At 42.6% G+C, this 15,704-nt stretch overlaps 1 protein-coding gene across 1 annotated transcript; it reads left to right on the forward strand.

The window, feature by feature from the left end:
- The first annotated feature begins 632 nt into the window (after window positions 1-632).
- LOC127050225 (GTP cyclohydrolase 1-like) lies at window positions 633-13,078 on the forward strand. Its single transcript, XM_050951946.1, has 6 exons — window positions 633-918; window positions 4,069-4,178; window positions 8,929-8,984; window positions 10,485-10,516; window positions 11,344-11,428; window positions 12,528-13,078. Exons 1-6 carry the CDS (start codon window positions 633-635, stop codon window positions 12,652-12,654), a joined length of 696 nt encoding a protein of 231 aa, XP_050807903.1. The 3' UTR covers window positions 12,655-13,078.
- The last annotated feature ends 2,626 nt before the right edge of the window (window positions 13,079-15,704 follow it).

A 15,704-nucleotide genomic window follows, 5' to 3' on the forward strand; every position in this document is an offset into this window, starting at 1 on the left:
GACCTGAATGGCACATTGTACTTACAGTCAGACACACGCCAACTCCTCGATTATTGAATGAATTCCGAATTGGCTCCTCATTTGAATGTTTACCACGGAAATGTGATGGAATGTGATTGTATAAGGTCCCATGCTGATGTATTTTAACTGGCTTGGACCTTGCAATAAGGACCTGGGAACCACAAATCAGCAGCTGGGGATAAGGAGCCAGCTTTATCCTCCTGCTTTGCGGTCCCCTCGGCCAGGAAGAGGGGCCAGCAGCGCCCAGGAAAGCGCCCCCAAGCCGGGCGTTGCAGCGGGAGGGGAGGAGCAGGGCGGATACGTACCAGTGCACGGCTGGGTTACGGTCTGGGCCCGCTCAAAAGGGCCGGGAAAACAGGCGCATTAGGAGCGTAGAGCGTGGCCAGCACCCGTGTCCTCGGATTACCGCCGGCAGGTCAGATGGGCTCTGCCCCGCGGGCCCAGGGGCAGCCGGGAACAATGGCCGCTCAGAGGAGCCTGCCCAGCTGACAGCCCCGAGGACGTCTCCTGCTGAGCGGGGGAAACAGCCGTGGCGAGGCAGCGGGGATAAGTAGAGGCCGGGCGGCGGCCGCGGGCACCGCACGGCGCCTCCCCGCGGCCAGCCCCGCAGCATGGCGTGCCAAGCGGCCGGCGAGGAGCTGCCGCGCCCCTGCTGCAATGGCTACAGCGAGCTGGCGCCGGCCGACACGCGCCGGGCTGTGCTGCAGGATCGCCCGGGGAAGCACAGGCGCGAGGAGGCGGCCGAGGGCGGCGCGCTGCCTGCCTTGGAGGACGCCTACCTGAGCATCCTGGAGGGGCTGGGGGAGAACCCTGCCAGGCAGGGGCTGCTCCAGACGCCCAGGAGGGCTGCCAAAGCCATGCAGTTTCTCACGAAAGGCTACCAAGAAACCATCGAGGGTGAGTCCTGCTGGCCGGGGGATGCGCTTTGCCGACCCCTGCCTGTGAAGGTTCTGGGGGTTGGACCGGATCGGGGTCCATGGCACCCGCAGGGGCATCTACGTGCGCCCGGCCACTGGCCACCGGACAAGCAGACACCGAGATGCCGCCGAGAAGCGGCAACATCAAGAAGCGCCGGTGGCGAAATGCTTCTCATTTTCAGTGGCATTTCGGCGGCGACGCCTCTTGATGATGCTGCTTCTCCGCAGCATTTCGGCAGCTGCTTGTCTGTGACCACAGTCCTCGGCGGCCAGTCGTCCGGCACCCGCCACACAAAAAGGTTGGGGACCACTGCACTAAATGACCTCCTGAGATCTCTTCCAGCTCTAATCTTCTGTGGTTCTATAAAGGGGAAAGTGCAAGAGTCTCTGCCTCCCTGCGCTTGGAGACCAAAGTCCCTCAGCTGGACCCTCTCCTCTCAGCTGCTGCTTCACTGTCTTCCACCCCTCCCCCAGAGACCAGGGAGTGGGGATATAGCTTGCATTGGACCCATGGCTGATGGTGTAGTTGAAAAGCTGCTCTCTCTCACCAAGCACTCCTTCAGGGCTGGGAAACTGACTCAGTGGGTCACAGCTAACCACAAGGTGGAACAGAGTGGTTAGGGTGAAAGTTAACACACGGGTAGGCAACCTATGGCACCAGTGCAAAAGGCAGCATGCGAGCTGATTTTCAGTGGCACTCTCACTGCCCGGGTCCTGGCCACCAGTCTGGGGGGCTCTGCATTTTAATTTAATTTTAAATGAAGCTTCTGAAACATTTTAAAAGCCTTATTTACTTTACATACAATAATAGTTTAGTTATATATTATAGACTTATAGAAAGAAACCTTCTAAAAACATTAAAATGTATTACTGGCACGTGAAACCTTAAATTAGAGTGAATAAATGAAGTCTTGGCACACCACTTCTGAAAGGTGACCCCTGAGTTAACACATCTTTCAAGGGATCATTCAAGGTGAAGTGGCCTATTGCCATCCTTCCAGTCATAGGGAGGGGAAAAGGCAGCTGGGTGTGGGGGGTTAGGGGGTAGTGGGTTACAGATTGTTGTAATAAGCCACAAATCCAGTATGTCTATATCTGATTCCTCAGTCCTCATCTTCAAAGGAAACCTGCACAGCACTTTAAAAAAAGGAGCCTGGCAGCTTAAATTCATAACTCTGCTAGACACCAAAAGTCAGAGACTGAATAGAGACTAGGGTGACCAGATGTCCTGATTTTATAGGGACAGTCCTGATCTTTGGGTCTTTTTCTTATATAGGCTCCTATTACCCCCTCCACACACACACACACACACACATCCCGATTTTTCACACTTGCTGTCAGTTCACCCTAAGAGACACTGGATTTATGGCTTATTTTAACAATCTGTAACCCACCAATAGCCCCTTCCTCCGCCAGATGCTTCCCTCAACTGGAGGGTTAATGGACCACTTCACTTTGAATGGCCCCATGAAATATGTTTTAACTACTTATGCTAAACAATCTCTTCCACCTTGTACTTAGCTGACACTATGAATAAGTTTCCTAGACCTGAAGAAGAGCTCTGTGTAAGCTCCAAAGCTTGTCTCTCTCATCAAGAGAAGTGGGTCCAATGAAACAGGCGCCGACTCTGTGGGTGCTCTGGGGCTGGAGCATCCATGGGGAAAAATTGGTGGGTGCAGCTCCCTGCCCCGCCCCAGCTCACCTCTGCCTCCGCTCTGCTTCCTCCCCTGAGCATGCCGCTGCATCCTGCTTCTCCTCCCTCCCTCCCAGCGCTTGCGCCACGAAACAGCTGTTTCACGCAGCAAGCCTGTGAGGGAGGGGGGAGGAGGGGGAATGCGGTGTCCTTGGGGAGGGATCCAATAAAAACAGGGAAACGTCTCCATTTTACTCTACAGCTTCAGGATGGTGATCATATGTATAAGTGGCATGGGGGTGGGGGGAAGTAATTTTCAAACAAATGAATCTAAGCACAGTCAGATGTATTACTCATAGAAAACTAATTTTTCATTTTGTGCTATGTTTTTACAGCACCTAACACAATGGGGTCCTGGTCCAGGACTGGGGCTCCTTTGCACTACTGCGATACAAATAACGGGAAACAAGAATTTCAGCTTGAGCATCAGTTAAAAAAGGGAGAGGGAAGGCAATTGGCAGCAGTTTCGAGGGTTGTGTATGAATTATTCCTGAAGGTATACTAATAAAGTTTAAACTTAACTTAAACTTAATTTTGTAAAATAAGGCCCTGTGCCCGCAAACATTTTGGGGGGTATGCAAATAAGTTTCCTGTTACTAGTCAGAGAAGTGAAGTTCTGCAAACACTTATATCCAGGAGTAAGAATCAATTGCAATTATACCTTTCAGGGATTTTTATCCTAAACTTACTTTTTTCCACTGTTGACATTTATATTAGTTACATTTTCCCCCATTTTGTATTTTTCTGGTTCTCTATTCTGTATATTAATATCCACAATAGAAGCTGGTCTCTGTGATGACAAATTTTTCTCATCTTCAGTGTTTAGACTTTTCTCTTTCAAATGAACATAAACAAATAAGGCTTTGCAGCTTCTGATGTACAGATTTGATAAAGAATTTGTGCACTAGGGACTCATCTTCTCCAAACATGTAAAATTCTTTTATTAGGAAATAAGCGCATATACATCTAAACAGTGGATGCTGGCCTCTTTCCATTTATAGGCATGCGCTGTGATCAGTGCTCCCTTCACCCTGCCTGTGACTGGGAGCTGAGACTATTCAGTAGACCCCAAAAAGTAAGAACTGCATACAAAAGTTTAGCACTGCTTGGCAGGGCTGAAGCCCACTGGATGATACCTGTGTATAAAGTTACTTATATGCATGTAAGATGGGGTGTGCGAGTTGAGTGTAGGATTCCACCTGTACTTACTACTGATTTTTTTAAAATACGCTTTCAGTTCTATACAACCATTGAATTTCAGCTAAGAATATGTCCATATTAAACTATTTTTAAAAGGTTTGGGGTTGTGCTTTTCTCTCACATCAGATTTTGTTTTGTGCTTAAGAAAGTATGTATCAATTGCAGTATATACATAACCCTATTTAGGATAGAATCCTGCCTAGAATCTTTCATTAACTGCTCATCTTGTCCTTTCAGATATACTCAATGATGCAATCTTTGATGAAGACCATAATGAAATGGTGATCGTTAAGGATATTGATATGTTTTCCCTTTGCGAACACCACTTGGTACCCTTCTTTGGCAAGGTAGTTATCTATCTGCCTTATAGCAAATATTTTCATTCAGAGGTCTTGGGTGTTCTACTGAATAAAGGGAAATAAAATGTGTTATGAAAAACTAGGGTGAGGTGTTGCTCATAGCCAGTGTAGTCCTGTAGAATCCAGAATAATCGTAGGAAGAGTTTTAAAACATGCCAATTATGATGTGGGCGTTTTGAGGTGATAAATAGGGGATTTATTTTATGGACTAACTGCATCTGCAGCATGAAGCATATTAGCGTCAGGAAAGAAGAGCCATATTTTCTATAATATGGTAATAGGAAATTGATTACCCTTGGAGAAACTCCTTAGCAGGGATCCTAGAAATCCGTTTGCTGCAGAAAAACATAGTATATGCATTTTTACAGAGAATCTTTAGTTTTTACATTTTGTGGAAAACTAGAAATGTATTAACTAAATTTTATTGAAAGTACCAGTTTCACTTTTTCAGTGCATGCAATCTCCCCCTCTTGTGGTTGGTTTTTGAATGCATTTTAAATCCACATAGCTAAACATCTCCAATAAACTGCTTCTGGCGTATGTAAGTTACTCAGCGGCGTAAAGGGGTTCATATTTTACAGCATCTCAAATTTAACATAAGAACGGCCATGCTCGGTCAGACCAAAGGTCAGTTTAGCCCACTATTCTGTCTTCTGACAGTGGCCAATGCCAGATGCCCCAGAGGGAATGAACAGAACAGATAATCATCAAGTGATCCATCCCGTCGCCCATTCCCAGTTTTTGGCAAACAGGCAAGGGACACCATGCCTTCCCATCCTGGCTAATAGCCACTGATGGACCTGTCCTTCCTGAACTTACCTAGTTCCTTTTTTGAACCCTGTTATAGTCTTGGCCTTCACAACATCCTCTGGGAAAGAGTTCCACAGGTTGGCTGAGAGCTGTGTGCAAAAATACTTCCTTCCTGCTGCCTATTAATTTCATTTGGTGACCCCTAGTTCTTGTGTTATGAGAAGGAGTAAATAACACTTCCTTATTTACTTTCTCTACACCAGTCATGATTTTATAGACCTCTATTATATTCACACCCCCCACCTCCATCATTTCTTTTCCAAGGTGAAAAGTACCAGTCTTATTTATTTCTCCTCATATGGAAGCCATTCCATACCCCTAATAATTTTTGTTGCCCTTTTCTGAACCTTTTCCAATTCCAGTATATCTTTTTTGAGATGGGGAGACCACATCTGCATACAGTATTCAAGATGTGGGCGTATCATGGATTTATATAGAGGCAATATGATATTTTCTGTCTTATTATCTCTCCCTTTCTTAATGATTCCTAACATTCTGTTTGCTTTTTTGACTGTTGCTGCACCTTGAGTGGACGTTTTCAGAGAACTATCCACAATGATTCCAAGATCTTTCTTGAGTTGTAACAGCTAATTTAGACCCCCTCATTTTTTATATATCTATCTGTCTATATCTATAGATAGATAGATAGTTGGGATTATGTTTTCCAATGTGCACTACTTTGCATTTATCAACATTGAATTTCATCTGCCATTTTGTTGCCCAGTCCCCCACTTTTGTGAGATCCTTTTGTAGCTCTTCACAGTCTGCCTGGGACCTAACTATTCTGAATAGTTTTGTATCAGCTGCAAATTTTGCCATGTCACTGTTTACCCCCTTTTTCCAGATCATTTATGAATATGTTGACTAGGATTTATCCCCATACAGGCCCCTGACGGACACTACTATTTACCTCTCTGCATTCTGAAAACCGACCATTTATTCCTACGATTTGTTACCTATCTTTTAACCAGTTACCAGTCCATAAAAGGACCTTCCCTCTTATCCCATAACAGCTTACTTTGCTCAAGAGTCTTTGGTGAGGGACCTTGTCAAAGGCTTTCTGAAAATTTAAGTACACTGTGTCCACTGGATGCCCTTTGCCACATGAGGGGGTCAACAGGCAAAGAATTCTAGTAGATTGGTGAGGCATTATTGCTCTTTACAAAAACCATGTTGACTCTTCCTCAAAGAATTATGTTAATCTATGTCTCTATGGCAATTTTGTTCTTTACTATAGTTTCAACCAGTTTGCCTGATACCAAAGTCAGGCTTGCCAGCTTGTGATTGCAGGGATGACCTCTGGAGCCCTTTTTAAAAATTGGTGTCACATTAGCTATCCTCCAGTCATTTGGTACAGAAGCTGATTTAAATAATAGGTTACAAACTACAATTAGTAGTTTTGAAATTTCACATTTGAGTTCCTTCCGAACTCTTGGGTGAATACCATGTGGTCCTGGTGACTTATAACTGTTTAGTTTATCAGTTTGTTCCAAAACCTCCTCTAATGACACCTCAATCTGTGACAGTTCCTCAGATTTGTCACCTAAAAAGAATGGCTCAGATTAGGGAATCTCCCTTACATCCTCAGCCATGAAGACTGATGCAAAGAAGTCATTTAGTTTCTCCGCAATGACCTGATCATCCTTGAATGTTCTTTTAGCATCTCAATTGTCCAGTGGCCCCACTGGTTGTTTAGCAGGTTTCCTGCTTCTGATGTACATAACATTTTTTTTGCTATTACTTCTTGAGTCTTTGGCTAGCAGTTCTTCAGATTCTTTTTTGACCTTCCTAATTATATTTTACACTTCATTTGCCAGTGTATGCTCCTTTCTACTTTCCTCACTAGGATTTAACTTCTACTTTTTAAAAGATGCCTTTTTGCCTCTCACTTCTTCTTTTACGTTGTTGTTTAGCCACAGTGGCACTTTTGGTTCTCTTGCTATGTTTTTTTAATTTGCAGTATACATTTAAGGTGAGCCTCTATTATGGTGTCTTTAAAAAAGTTTCCATGCAGCTTGCAGAGATTTTACTTTTGGCATTGTACCTTTTAATTTCTGTTTTTTCTCTGCCATGGGGATGTTAAATTTAATTTTATTATGGTCACTATTACCAAGAAGTCTAGCTATATTCACCTTTCGGACCAGCTCCTGAGCTCTACTTGGGAATAAATCAAGAATTTCCTCTCCTCTTGTAGGTTCCAGGATTAGTTGCTCCAAGAAGCAGTCATTTAAGGTGTCTAGCAACTTTATCTCCGCATCCCGTCCTGAGGTGACATGTACCTAATCAGTATGGGGATAGTTGAAATTCCCCATTATTATTGAATTCACTTCAGCCTACAACCATGAGTAATTAAACTTATGAAAAGATGCCAAAAAGATTTAAAAATCACCCCTAAAGCCTGTGTCACTAAGTTTGGCAAGGACAAATTTCACATTCATGGTGATGTGCTGTTCTGTACTGTATGCAACAAGGCTGTAGATTACGTTCAGAGGCAGAGAATTGTTGAACACATGGAAAGCACTAAACAAACTGAATGAAAAGAAGAGGTTGAAACAGCAGGGCCATCAACAACAACAAAGAAACAATACACTGTGACTGGATGATTTTATTATAACGATTGATGGCGCTGGTAGGCTTGGAACTTGTTTAAAATTGTAAATATATCAGTAAAACATTTGTGTTCTGCTGATACCTATATATATTGTAGCTAGGGAAACTAAAGTGAAGCATTGCATTTTAATTGCGGAAAAACACAGATTTTTATGTTTGTTTTTTAAAATTGTAGAATTTTGGATTTTTTAAATCATGGAAAACTAGGATTCCTGCCCCTTATACACTAAATATCCACTGAAGCCGATTTGTGAGGGGGGGGCATTGCCTGCACAGATATATGGGATCAAGTTTGTCTGTGTATGGGCAGGGAAATTTTCCCTGAAGTCTCTTCCAAACAGAACTTAAACTCCTTAAAAGTGATTGCACTCAGCATCCCAAACTGGCAATCATTGTACAACCAAAGCTCCCAATGCAGGGGCCTGCTAAAATGAAGATTAAATAAATAAATAGTTCCATGTATCTTCCTCCCTTCCACATTGTTACAGGAGAAAAAGCAATCTCCATCTTTCCTTTCTTCAGCTTCACTCGCTCAATAAATCTCCTTACCTACTTGCTGCTTTCCCTTCTCATGCCTCTCTCTGACAGTTTCTCCATGAAGAATGATAATTCGAGAGCTCAAACTGTTTAGAACGTACAACAACTTGAACAACTGTCTTCTTCCTTACCAATAAATCTACTTGCTCTACATATGCTCATAAGCTACACAGCATCTATACTGGGGTTCTCAAACTGGGGGTTGGGACCCCTCAGGGGGTTGCAAGGTTATTACATGGGGGGGGGTCGCTAGCTGTCAACCTCAAACCCAAGCCCCACTTTGCCTCCAGCATTTATAATGGTGTTAAATATTTAAAAAGTGTTTTTAATTTATAAGGGGGGGGTCGCACTCAGAGGCTTGCTATGTGAAAGGGGACACCAGTAAAAAATTTGAGAGCCACTGATCTATCCATATGCATCTTCTCCATCTACTACATGGTGCAGGTCTGATGTCACAGGGCACTTTATCTGTTTTAAGGATCCAGTCCTGCTCCCATGAAAAGCAGCACTGAAACTCCCATTGACATCATTAGAGGAAAGATCAGGCCCGAAGCCAGCAGATTTAGGTTCTGGGAGCCCTGATCCTGCAATTCCCACCGGTGTAGGCAGACTGCTATGAATGTGGAGACCCATTGACTAGACTAGGGCTCCTCACAGACAGTCATGACTGTGCATTGTACTTTGCACCTCAGAACCCTGAGTTTATTCAGACCTTCAACTTTCCTGCAGAACCAGGTGTGTAGTAATCATTCAGCACTTAGACTCCTGTTCATATTTGCAGGTACATATTGGATACTTACCTATAAAGAAAGTGGTTGGACTAAGCAAGCTTGCAAGGTAAGTGCATCTATGCAATGCTATAGTGAAGGTGTAAAGGCCAAATCCTGTTCTCAGTGCACAGCCCAAGTGAGGATGCCATGTACTGGGATGCTCTGCAGACGGAAAGGGACAGGGAAACTTCCCCTGAAATGCATGATACCAACAAAGTTATTGCTCCAGAGGCACTACTGAAGCTTTAGGGCTGCAGTAAGCCCTGGGGTTCCTTTGGGCTGGTGGCTCTACGTAGCAGATCCCCTGTTCCCACTTGCCCTGCACACTGGAGTGCATGGAGTCTACTGTGGAGCTGCTGCAGAGTGCAGAGGGAGGTGGAACTCCTCTCTGGCATTCTGATCTCCGTTTCACAGTGTTGTGGGGTCCCCTATGGCTCCAGAGGGGCAGGATTTTCCACTGTTCATGTAAGCCAATAACCAGGATTATGAAGGTGAGCTGAGAAGGACCCTTCTCAATAGAAAATTTGGATTTCCTCACTGTGATTCTTAAGGATAACTTACCATAAGAGAAACTGCATAAGCATTTTTGGCTGATATAAGCCTTTTATCCCATAATTGTGCTGAATTTGTAATGCCCCCCAACCACTGAGACCCCTCAATCTAATAGAAGGGGGCTAGTGGGAGAACGTTCCCTTTGAGGGGCTGTCAGTTTTGGCACTGCTCCCCACTTTGGACTGAAACAGCCTTGTGACCATGCGGCAGTGCTTTCGCATTGCTTCTCAGGAAGGAGGGGCTTAACCATGGCTAAGGATTTGTGCGAATAGTTCAGCTAAGAACCAATGGCTAGCAGTTCTATGTTTATTGGCAGCTGCTGCAAGTGGTGCTGTTTTAGCTTTTGGGTTTAATTTGTTTTGTTAGCCTATATCAGGGTTTCCTGCAGTTTTCAGATATGTGCCTCTTTTTGTATAGGAAAATTTTTTATAAATGAAATTCACTTTTCTACTTAACAGGCGGAGTTGATGGCCTGTACATCTTAAAAGAACAGTTCAGATGTCAATAGCAGACTATAATTAAGTGTCTAGTAGCCCTGTTATAATCTATGATCATGTCTTCTGCATTCTGAGCACCAGCATGTTAATGATTGATCTGAGGCTGCTTTACAAATGTGATACAAAGGCTGATAATCCACAGACTGAAAATAGATTATAATGTGGTTAAATAAGATCTTTTTGAGGCAGTATTTAATTTTTTTTAAAACATGCTTTCTATAAGGGATTCTAGATCCATTTATACAGTACTTCAGTTAAAATAAGTGGTACAAAGTAGAATATAGTAATACTCTCTATATAAGGTATTCTAAAATGGACTGAGTGTCAGCTGTATGTAAATCACATTACATACTGTAATGTAAAATCACTTATACTACAGTATTATTTAGCCTTCTAAACAGCCAAGATAACGTCCTACTTTAACACCTGTGATACCCAGAAAGTCCATTAAGCTCAACTGAAATTTTGTGTTTAAATCAGGAGGAAATATTTATTCTTCTTACATTTTCCCCCCCCAGAATTGTTGAAATCTTTAGTCGAAGACTGCAAGGTGTGTATCCTTTCTACAATATCTCTTTGTTCTGCTGAACTATATTTCAGCTAGATGATGCACAGTGGAAGAAAGTACTTAAGTGTATGCCTAATTTGAATTATGGCACTAGTTCTGTTGAAGTAAACATATTTAAAGTTAGGCATAGGCCTAAGTACTCTCCTGAACTGGGACCATAATCAGTGTGGCATATTTGTTAAAGTTGTCAAGCGACCAAGCAGAAAACATCAAACTAAAGCAGCCTGATCTTACACGTCAACAGTCTATTGACTTTATTGGAAGCTTGAGGCATCTATTCCTAAATCCAGAACATCAGTGTTTACAGTTCAACAGCTGGGTTGGTATAATGGGGAAGTTATGCATATAAAATAGGAAATGCATTGGGGCCCCTTTTTCTGAAAGAATGAGGAAGTGTACTCAGTGCATAGGCCACCTCTGATAGGTAGCCAAGAAGGACAGCAGTCTCTGCAGTGTGTGGAAAACTGACTTTGGATAATGTATTTCACAGGGAGTGAGGGTGGTTTTGTTAACTATTAAAAATCGTGTGGGCAATCAAGGTGGATAAATATCTGTTCACTGGCTAAAGAACAGATTTCAGGGCTCCAAAGCTGTCATTCCAGAACTTTTTACAAGCACTAAATTCACATTGAAAAAATAATTTAAAAAACCCATTTCTAGCATAGGGGCTCATTTTATTTTAGTTATCTAGTGGGAGAATTTGATGGACTGTATTTAAAGCACCTTAGGAATGTATTTTCTTTAAGAATTTGCAAGGAGTACCAAGAGTGGCAATTACATATAGAAAAATCATACTGTTCTCTTTCCAGTTCAAGAGAGGCTTACCAGACAGATTGCTCTGGCAATTACTGAGGCTCTGAAACCTGCCGGAGTGGCTGTGATTGTAGAAGCATCGTAAGTAATTCATTATTGTTAGTCCCATTAAAGTCAACCTCTAAGAACAGTTACCGCAGTGAAATGTCATTGTTACCTAAATAGACTTGCGAGAGTTGCATTTCAGTTCCTATCACAGACTTCCTGTAGGACCTTAGACAAGTCATTTAATTTCTCTAGCTCAGTTCCCCGATCTGTAAAATGAGGATCCTAATATCACTGCTCTTCACTGGGCACATCAGGATGCCTTCACTCATAACTGTGAGGTATTCAGATGCCACGATGATGCAGCCATTTAAGTACCTGGATAGATAACTTCTAAGTATAGAGAAATATTACAGTACTTTAGATACTAGCTTATCAGACATGGTGACCTCTGTCAACATCATCCTTTCTCACACACACCAACAAATGCTGCAGGGTATGTATGGGTAACTTAGCTTGAAGAAACAATGTAAAATGAAAGTGACTAAAAGTGGGGTATAAAGATTTTGGCACATATTCCACTGTCTGTCACTTTGTGCGCTCAAATGGGTACAAGTCTTAGTAGTTTTTTCAGGCTTACCCCCAAAATTGTCCTAACAACATGTGGACCAGTCACATCTGGCACCAATACATTTAGGATGTGTACACTGCAGTTTTACAGCCCCATAATCCTAGTCCCATGAGCCTGAGTCAGCTCACACAGGCTGGCCATGAGTGTTTAATTGCAGGGTACACATACCTTTATTGGCCTGCTTTGTGCTGTTCTGCAGGGCAAAAGTGGTGAACATAGACTGAATAGTTCAAATATGATCTGCTTAAGCGTCCTGTCAATATTTATTCATTTATTTCAACTTCAGTCACTAAGTATGGTTGTAAACAAACCCCCTCACCAAATGTTGTTTTGAAATACTACAACATTTAAAGAAAATAGAATTCAGGAATGATTCTCCTATCAATAGTTCTAAGTGAACTGGTGGCTCCCAATAATATTTGGACATGCTTTAAATAATCAAAGGCACTACTTGTCACACAGTGTATTGATGATTATCCTAATGTAATTAGATCCAATTATCCCAGTGTGCAGGTTATTAACATATTAAACCAAGGTTGGCTATTTAAATAAATTACCTTGTAGGCACATGTGCATGGTTATGCGAGGAGTTCAGAAAATGAACAGCAGGACTGTCACCAGCACCATGCTCGGAGTCTTGCGAGAAGATCCAAAAACCAGAGAGGAATTTCTTACACTGATCAAGAATTAAATGGAAACAGCTTCCCACTCACTGTTTGTTGGCTCTAACAGTAAAACTAATTGCCAGAAACTAATTACCATGTGTGATGCAGGACTGTTTGCAGAGTCTGTGTATTAGAAATAGCTGTGTGACAGCTTGGTTCTCACTAGTGCCTTGTAATGTCATAAAATATTTGGTAGAGAATGAATGTGCCTAAATCACAATTACTGAACTGAAAAGTGATTAGCTGTTTCCCAATACTAACAATAGAGTGCTATGGAAAGATGTTGCTAGATGGGAGCTAAAACAAGCCCCCCTCCAAAACAAACAAACAAACAAAAAACAAAAAAAACAAGCTGCCACAGAAAGGTGAAATTAAGCATAAAGTCCTGTGGCCTTTATGACTCATTCTTCAGCCCCTTTGTGTTCCTTGTATTAGACAAAGGGGTCAGAAAGCCAGGGAGGCATGGAACTGTTGTAATCTGATCCTACACCATCTTCTTCTGGCCCCCAGGGTAGAGGGCATGAGAGAAGAACTGCCAGACGGGAAGGGGCATGTCCACTGTGCTCCACCAACTCCTATCTGGTGAATGGCCTTTGGGTGCCATAGCCAGCTGGGTGTAGCATGGAGTAGCAGAGAGCCCAAGGCCTGGCAGATCCCCACAGCCACCATTAGGGATATGAATGGAAGGCAAACAGTACCCATGGATGTGTCTGGAGGTGACAGTGTGGAAAGTGGCACTTCTCTAGCTCTGCCTCTTTCCTGCCCAGCTAAGCTCCCCTGATCTGAAACAGTCTCCCAGAAGGCCTAGGTTTGTCACTGCCACACAATAGTGTTTCAGTAGATCTTAGTGACCCATTAGTGCTCCAGCAGCTTTTTTCAATGTATGCATAATGTCCCCCACACCTCTGACCTGCCACAAAGATCTGTTGTTTATGGCTAAGTCCCAGTTCAGCTCACTCTAAACCTTGCTTTGATCCTTTCTGAAGAAAAAGCAGATGATATGGCACTAGGATTGTTCCTTAAGGTCATGATACAATTTTTGATACCATCATCTGAGTCAAGAATTGTCTCTGGGATTGAGTAGTTTTTCAGATCCCCATGCACAGATAAAAGATCAGCTCTTTTTAAACTGCAGTGTATGTATAATGCTAGAGAGCTGAATTCTTATAAAGGCTTGTTATTAACCCTGCAACGGAACTGACATTTGTTTTGATAGTAAGCCTCATAGCATTACTTAAACCAGTCAGAACCAGGGCCGGCTCTACTGTTTTCATCGCCCCAAGCAGCGCTCCGAATTGCCACCGCAGATGGCGGGAGCAGTCCGTGTGCAGTTAGGGCAGCACGCATGTTTCTGCGGCGATGGCAGCTTCTGTCTTCAGGTGGAAGACAGAAGCTGCGCCACTGCGGGCAGCTGAACATAGAAGCTGCTGCCGAATTGCCGCCGCCGTGGAAACGCGCGTGCTGCCCTAACAGCACATGGACTGCCCCCGCCGTGCGGCGCCAATTGGGACGCTGCTTGGGGGCAAAAACACACGGATTGCCGCCCCAAGCACCTGCTTGGAACGCTGATGCCTGGAGCCGGCCCTGGTCAGAACAAAGCTGTAGCTATGGAATTTCCTCCTGGAGATCATAAATATAGAACACTAGAGGGCCACATTCTGCTACCCTTACTGTGCAGTTAGTCCCTTTCATTTCAATGGGACCACTCGTGGAGTGAGGTATTACTATTCAACCTGAGTAGGGTTAGCAGAATATGGCCATAACAGAATTTCAAAGAAAAGCTTGTTTTCTTTAAATGCTTTGTCCCCCATCAGACTGGTGATTGATTTTTAATATCTACTCTTCAGTGCTGGAATAATATTTTACAGACACTTAAGCCGCTTTGTTTTCAGTTTAAGCAGATTTTTACCAAAAAAATCCTGGGCTTCACAGCAAGTATTTGTTTTCTGATTTTCACCCTACTTTTGGATCATTCAATTTATTTATATAATATAGTATTATATATAAAAACAACTCTGGTTTTATTAGGAAAATACAATACATTGTATGAGATATATGTATTACAATAATACATTAGTCTGTGTGTATATGCAAAGCTGCCTGTTGAAGTAAGGCTATGTATTAGTCTAGAAGATTCACACAATAAACAAACAGGCACGCATCCAAGCTCTGAAGTGCATGTGCATATGAACATACTGATGAATCTCACATCCACCACATAACATTTCAAACTGTTAGCAGATAACAGTTTAAAGATTTGACACACTAAAATGAGAATCAAATGAATATCCACCAAAATAAACCCTGATATTTACCCAGAAAAATTAAGGTTTTTTGCATCGATTTTCAGATGTTTTTGTTGTTGTAGTAAAAAACTAATAAATTCCCAGGAAAAATTAAATAAAATAAAAACCAAAAAGGGCCGTACAGATACTGTATTTTTCAAGCAAATGTATTTCAAGATACATCAGTATATATCCTAAATGTACTGTAATGATACCGTATTATACTCATGCCAGATCAGCTTCGGAATGTGCCTTAATCTTTGACCTTAATCTTTGGCAAAATGGGGGAACACACTAGAAGCAGTATGTGTCTGAGTAAATGTTAGCAGTAAATTAAACTGATAAAATATTGGTTTTATAAATGAAATGTTCAAGAGAGACACATTTTGCAGCTCACGCTATTCAAAAGTAAATGTTGAACAGTCTTAGAGAAGGAGGTTTTACATCAATAAGAGCTGCATAACTTAGTGTTCAGTAGTGGTGCTAAAACATATATATGAGTGTTTTGTGGAAATTGCATTAATGAATTTTAAAAAACCTTTTGGTGCATAGTTATATTTTGTGTGTATTGTATTAGCCTTTTGCTTTGTTACATGGAGATTGTGGGGCAAACTCTTCTCATGTGTCCTATTCTCATATGTCGTTGTAGCTGTGTTGGATCATGAAGTCAGAGAGACAAGATGGGGAGGCCATATCTTTTACTGGACCATCTTCTATTGGTGAGAGAGACGAGCTTTTCGTCAGGTCTGGGCAGACCTGCGCAAGCTCAAAAGCTTGCCCCTTTCACCAAC

Source organism: Gopherus flavomarginatus, chromosome 4 (genome assembly GCF_025201925.1).
Source record: "Gopherus flavomarginatus isolate rGopFla2 chromosome 4, rGopFla2.mat.asm, whole genome shotgun sequence".
In the NCBI taxonomy this organism is placed as follows: Eukaryota; Metazoa; Chordata; order Testudines; family Testudinidae; genus Gopherus; species Gopherus flavomarginatus.

Bases quoted from the DNA above. Each gene is read 5' to 3' on its own strand.
- LOC127050225 (XM_050951946.1), top strand. From the start codon at position 633: ATGGCGTGCCAAGCGGCCGGCGAGGAGCTGCCGCGCCCCTGCTGCAAT. The intron at 4,179-8,928 runs GTAGTTATCTAT...TCATATTTGCAG, and splicing joins TGGTACCCTTCTTTGGCAAG to GTACATATTGGATACTTACC. The intron at 10,517-11,343 runs GTGTGTATCCTT...TTCTCTTTCCAG, and splicing joins CTTTAGTCGAAGACTGCAAG to TTCAAGAGAGGCTTACCAGA.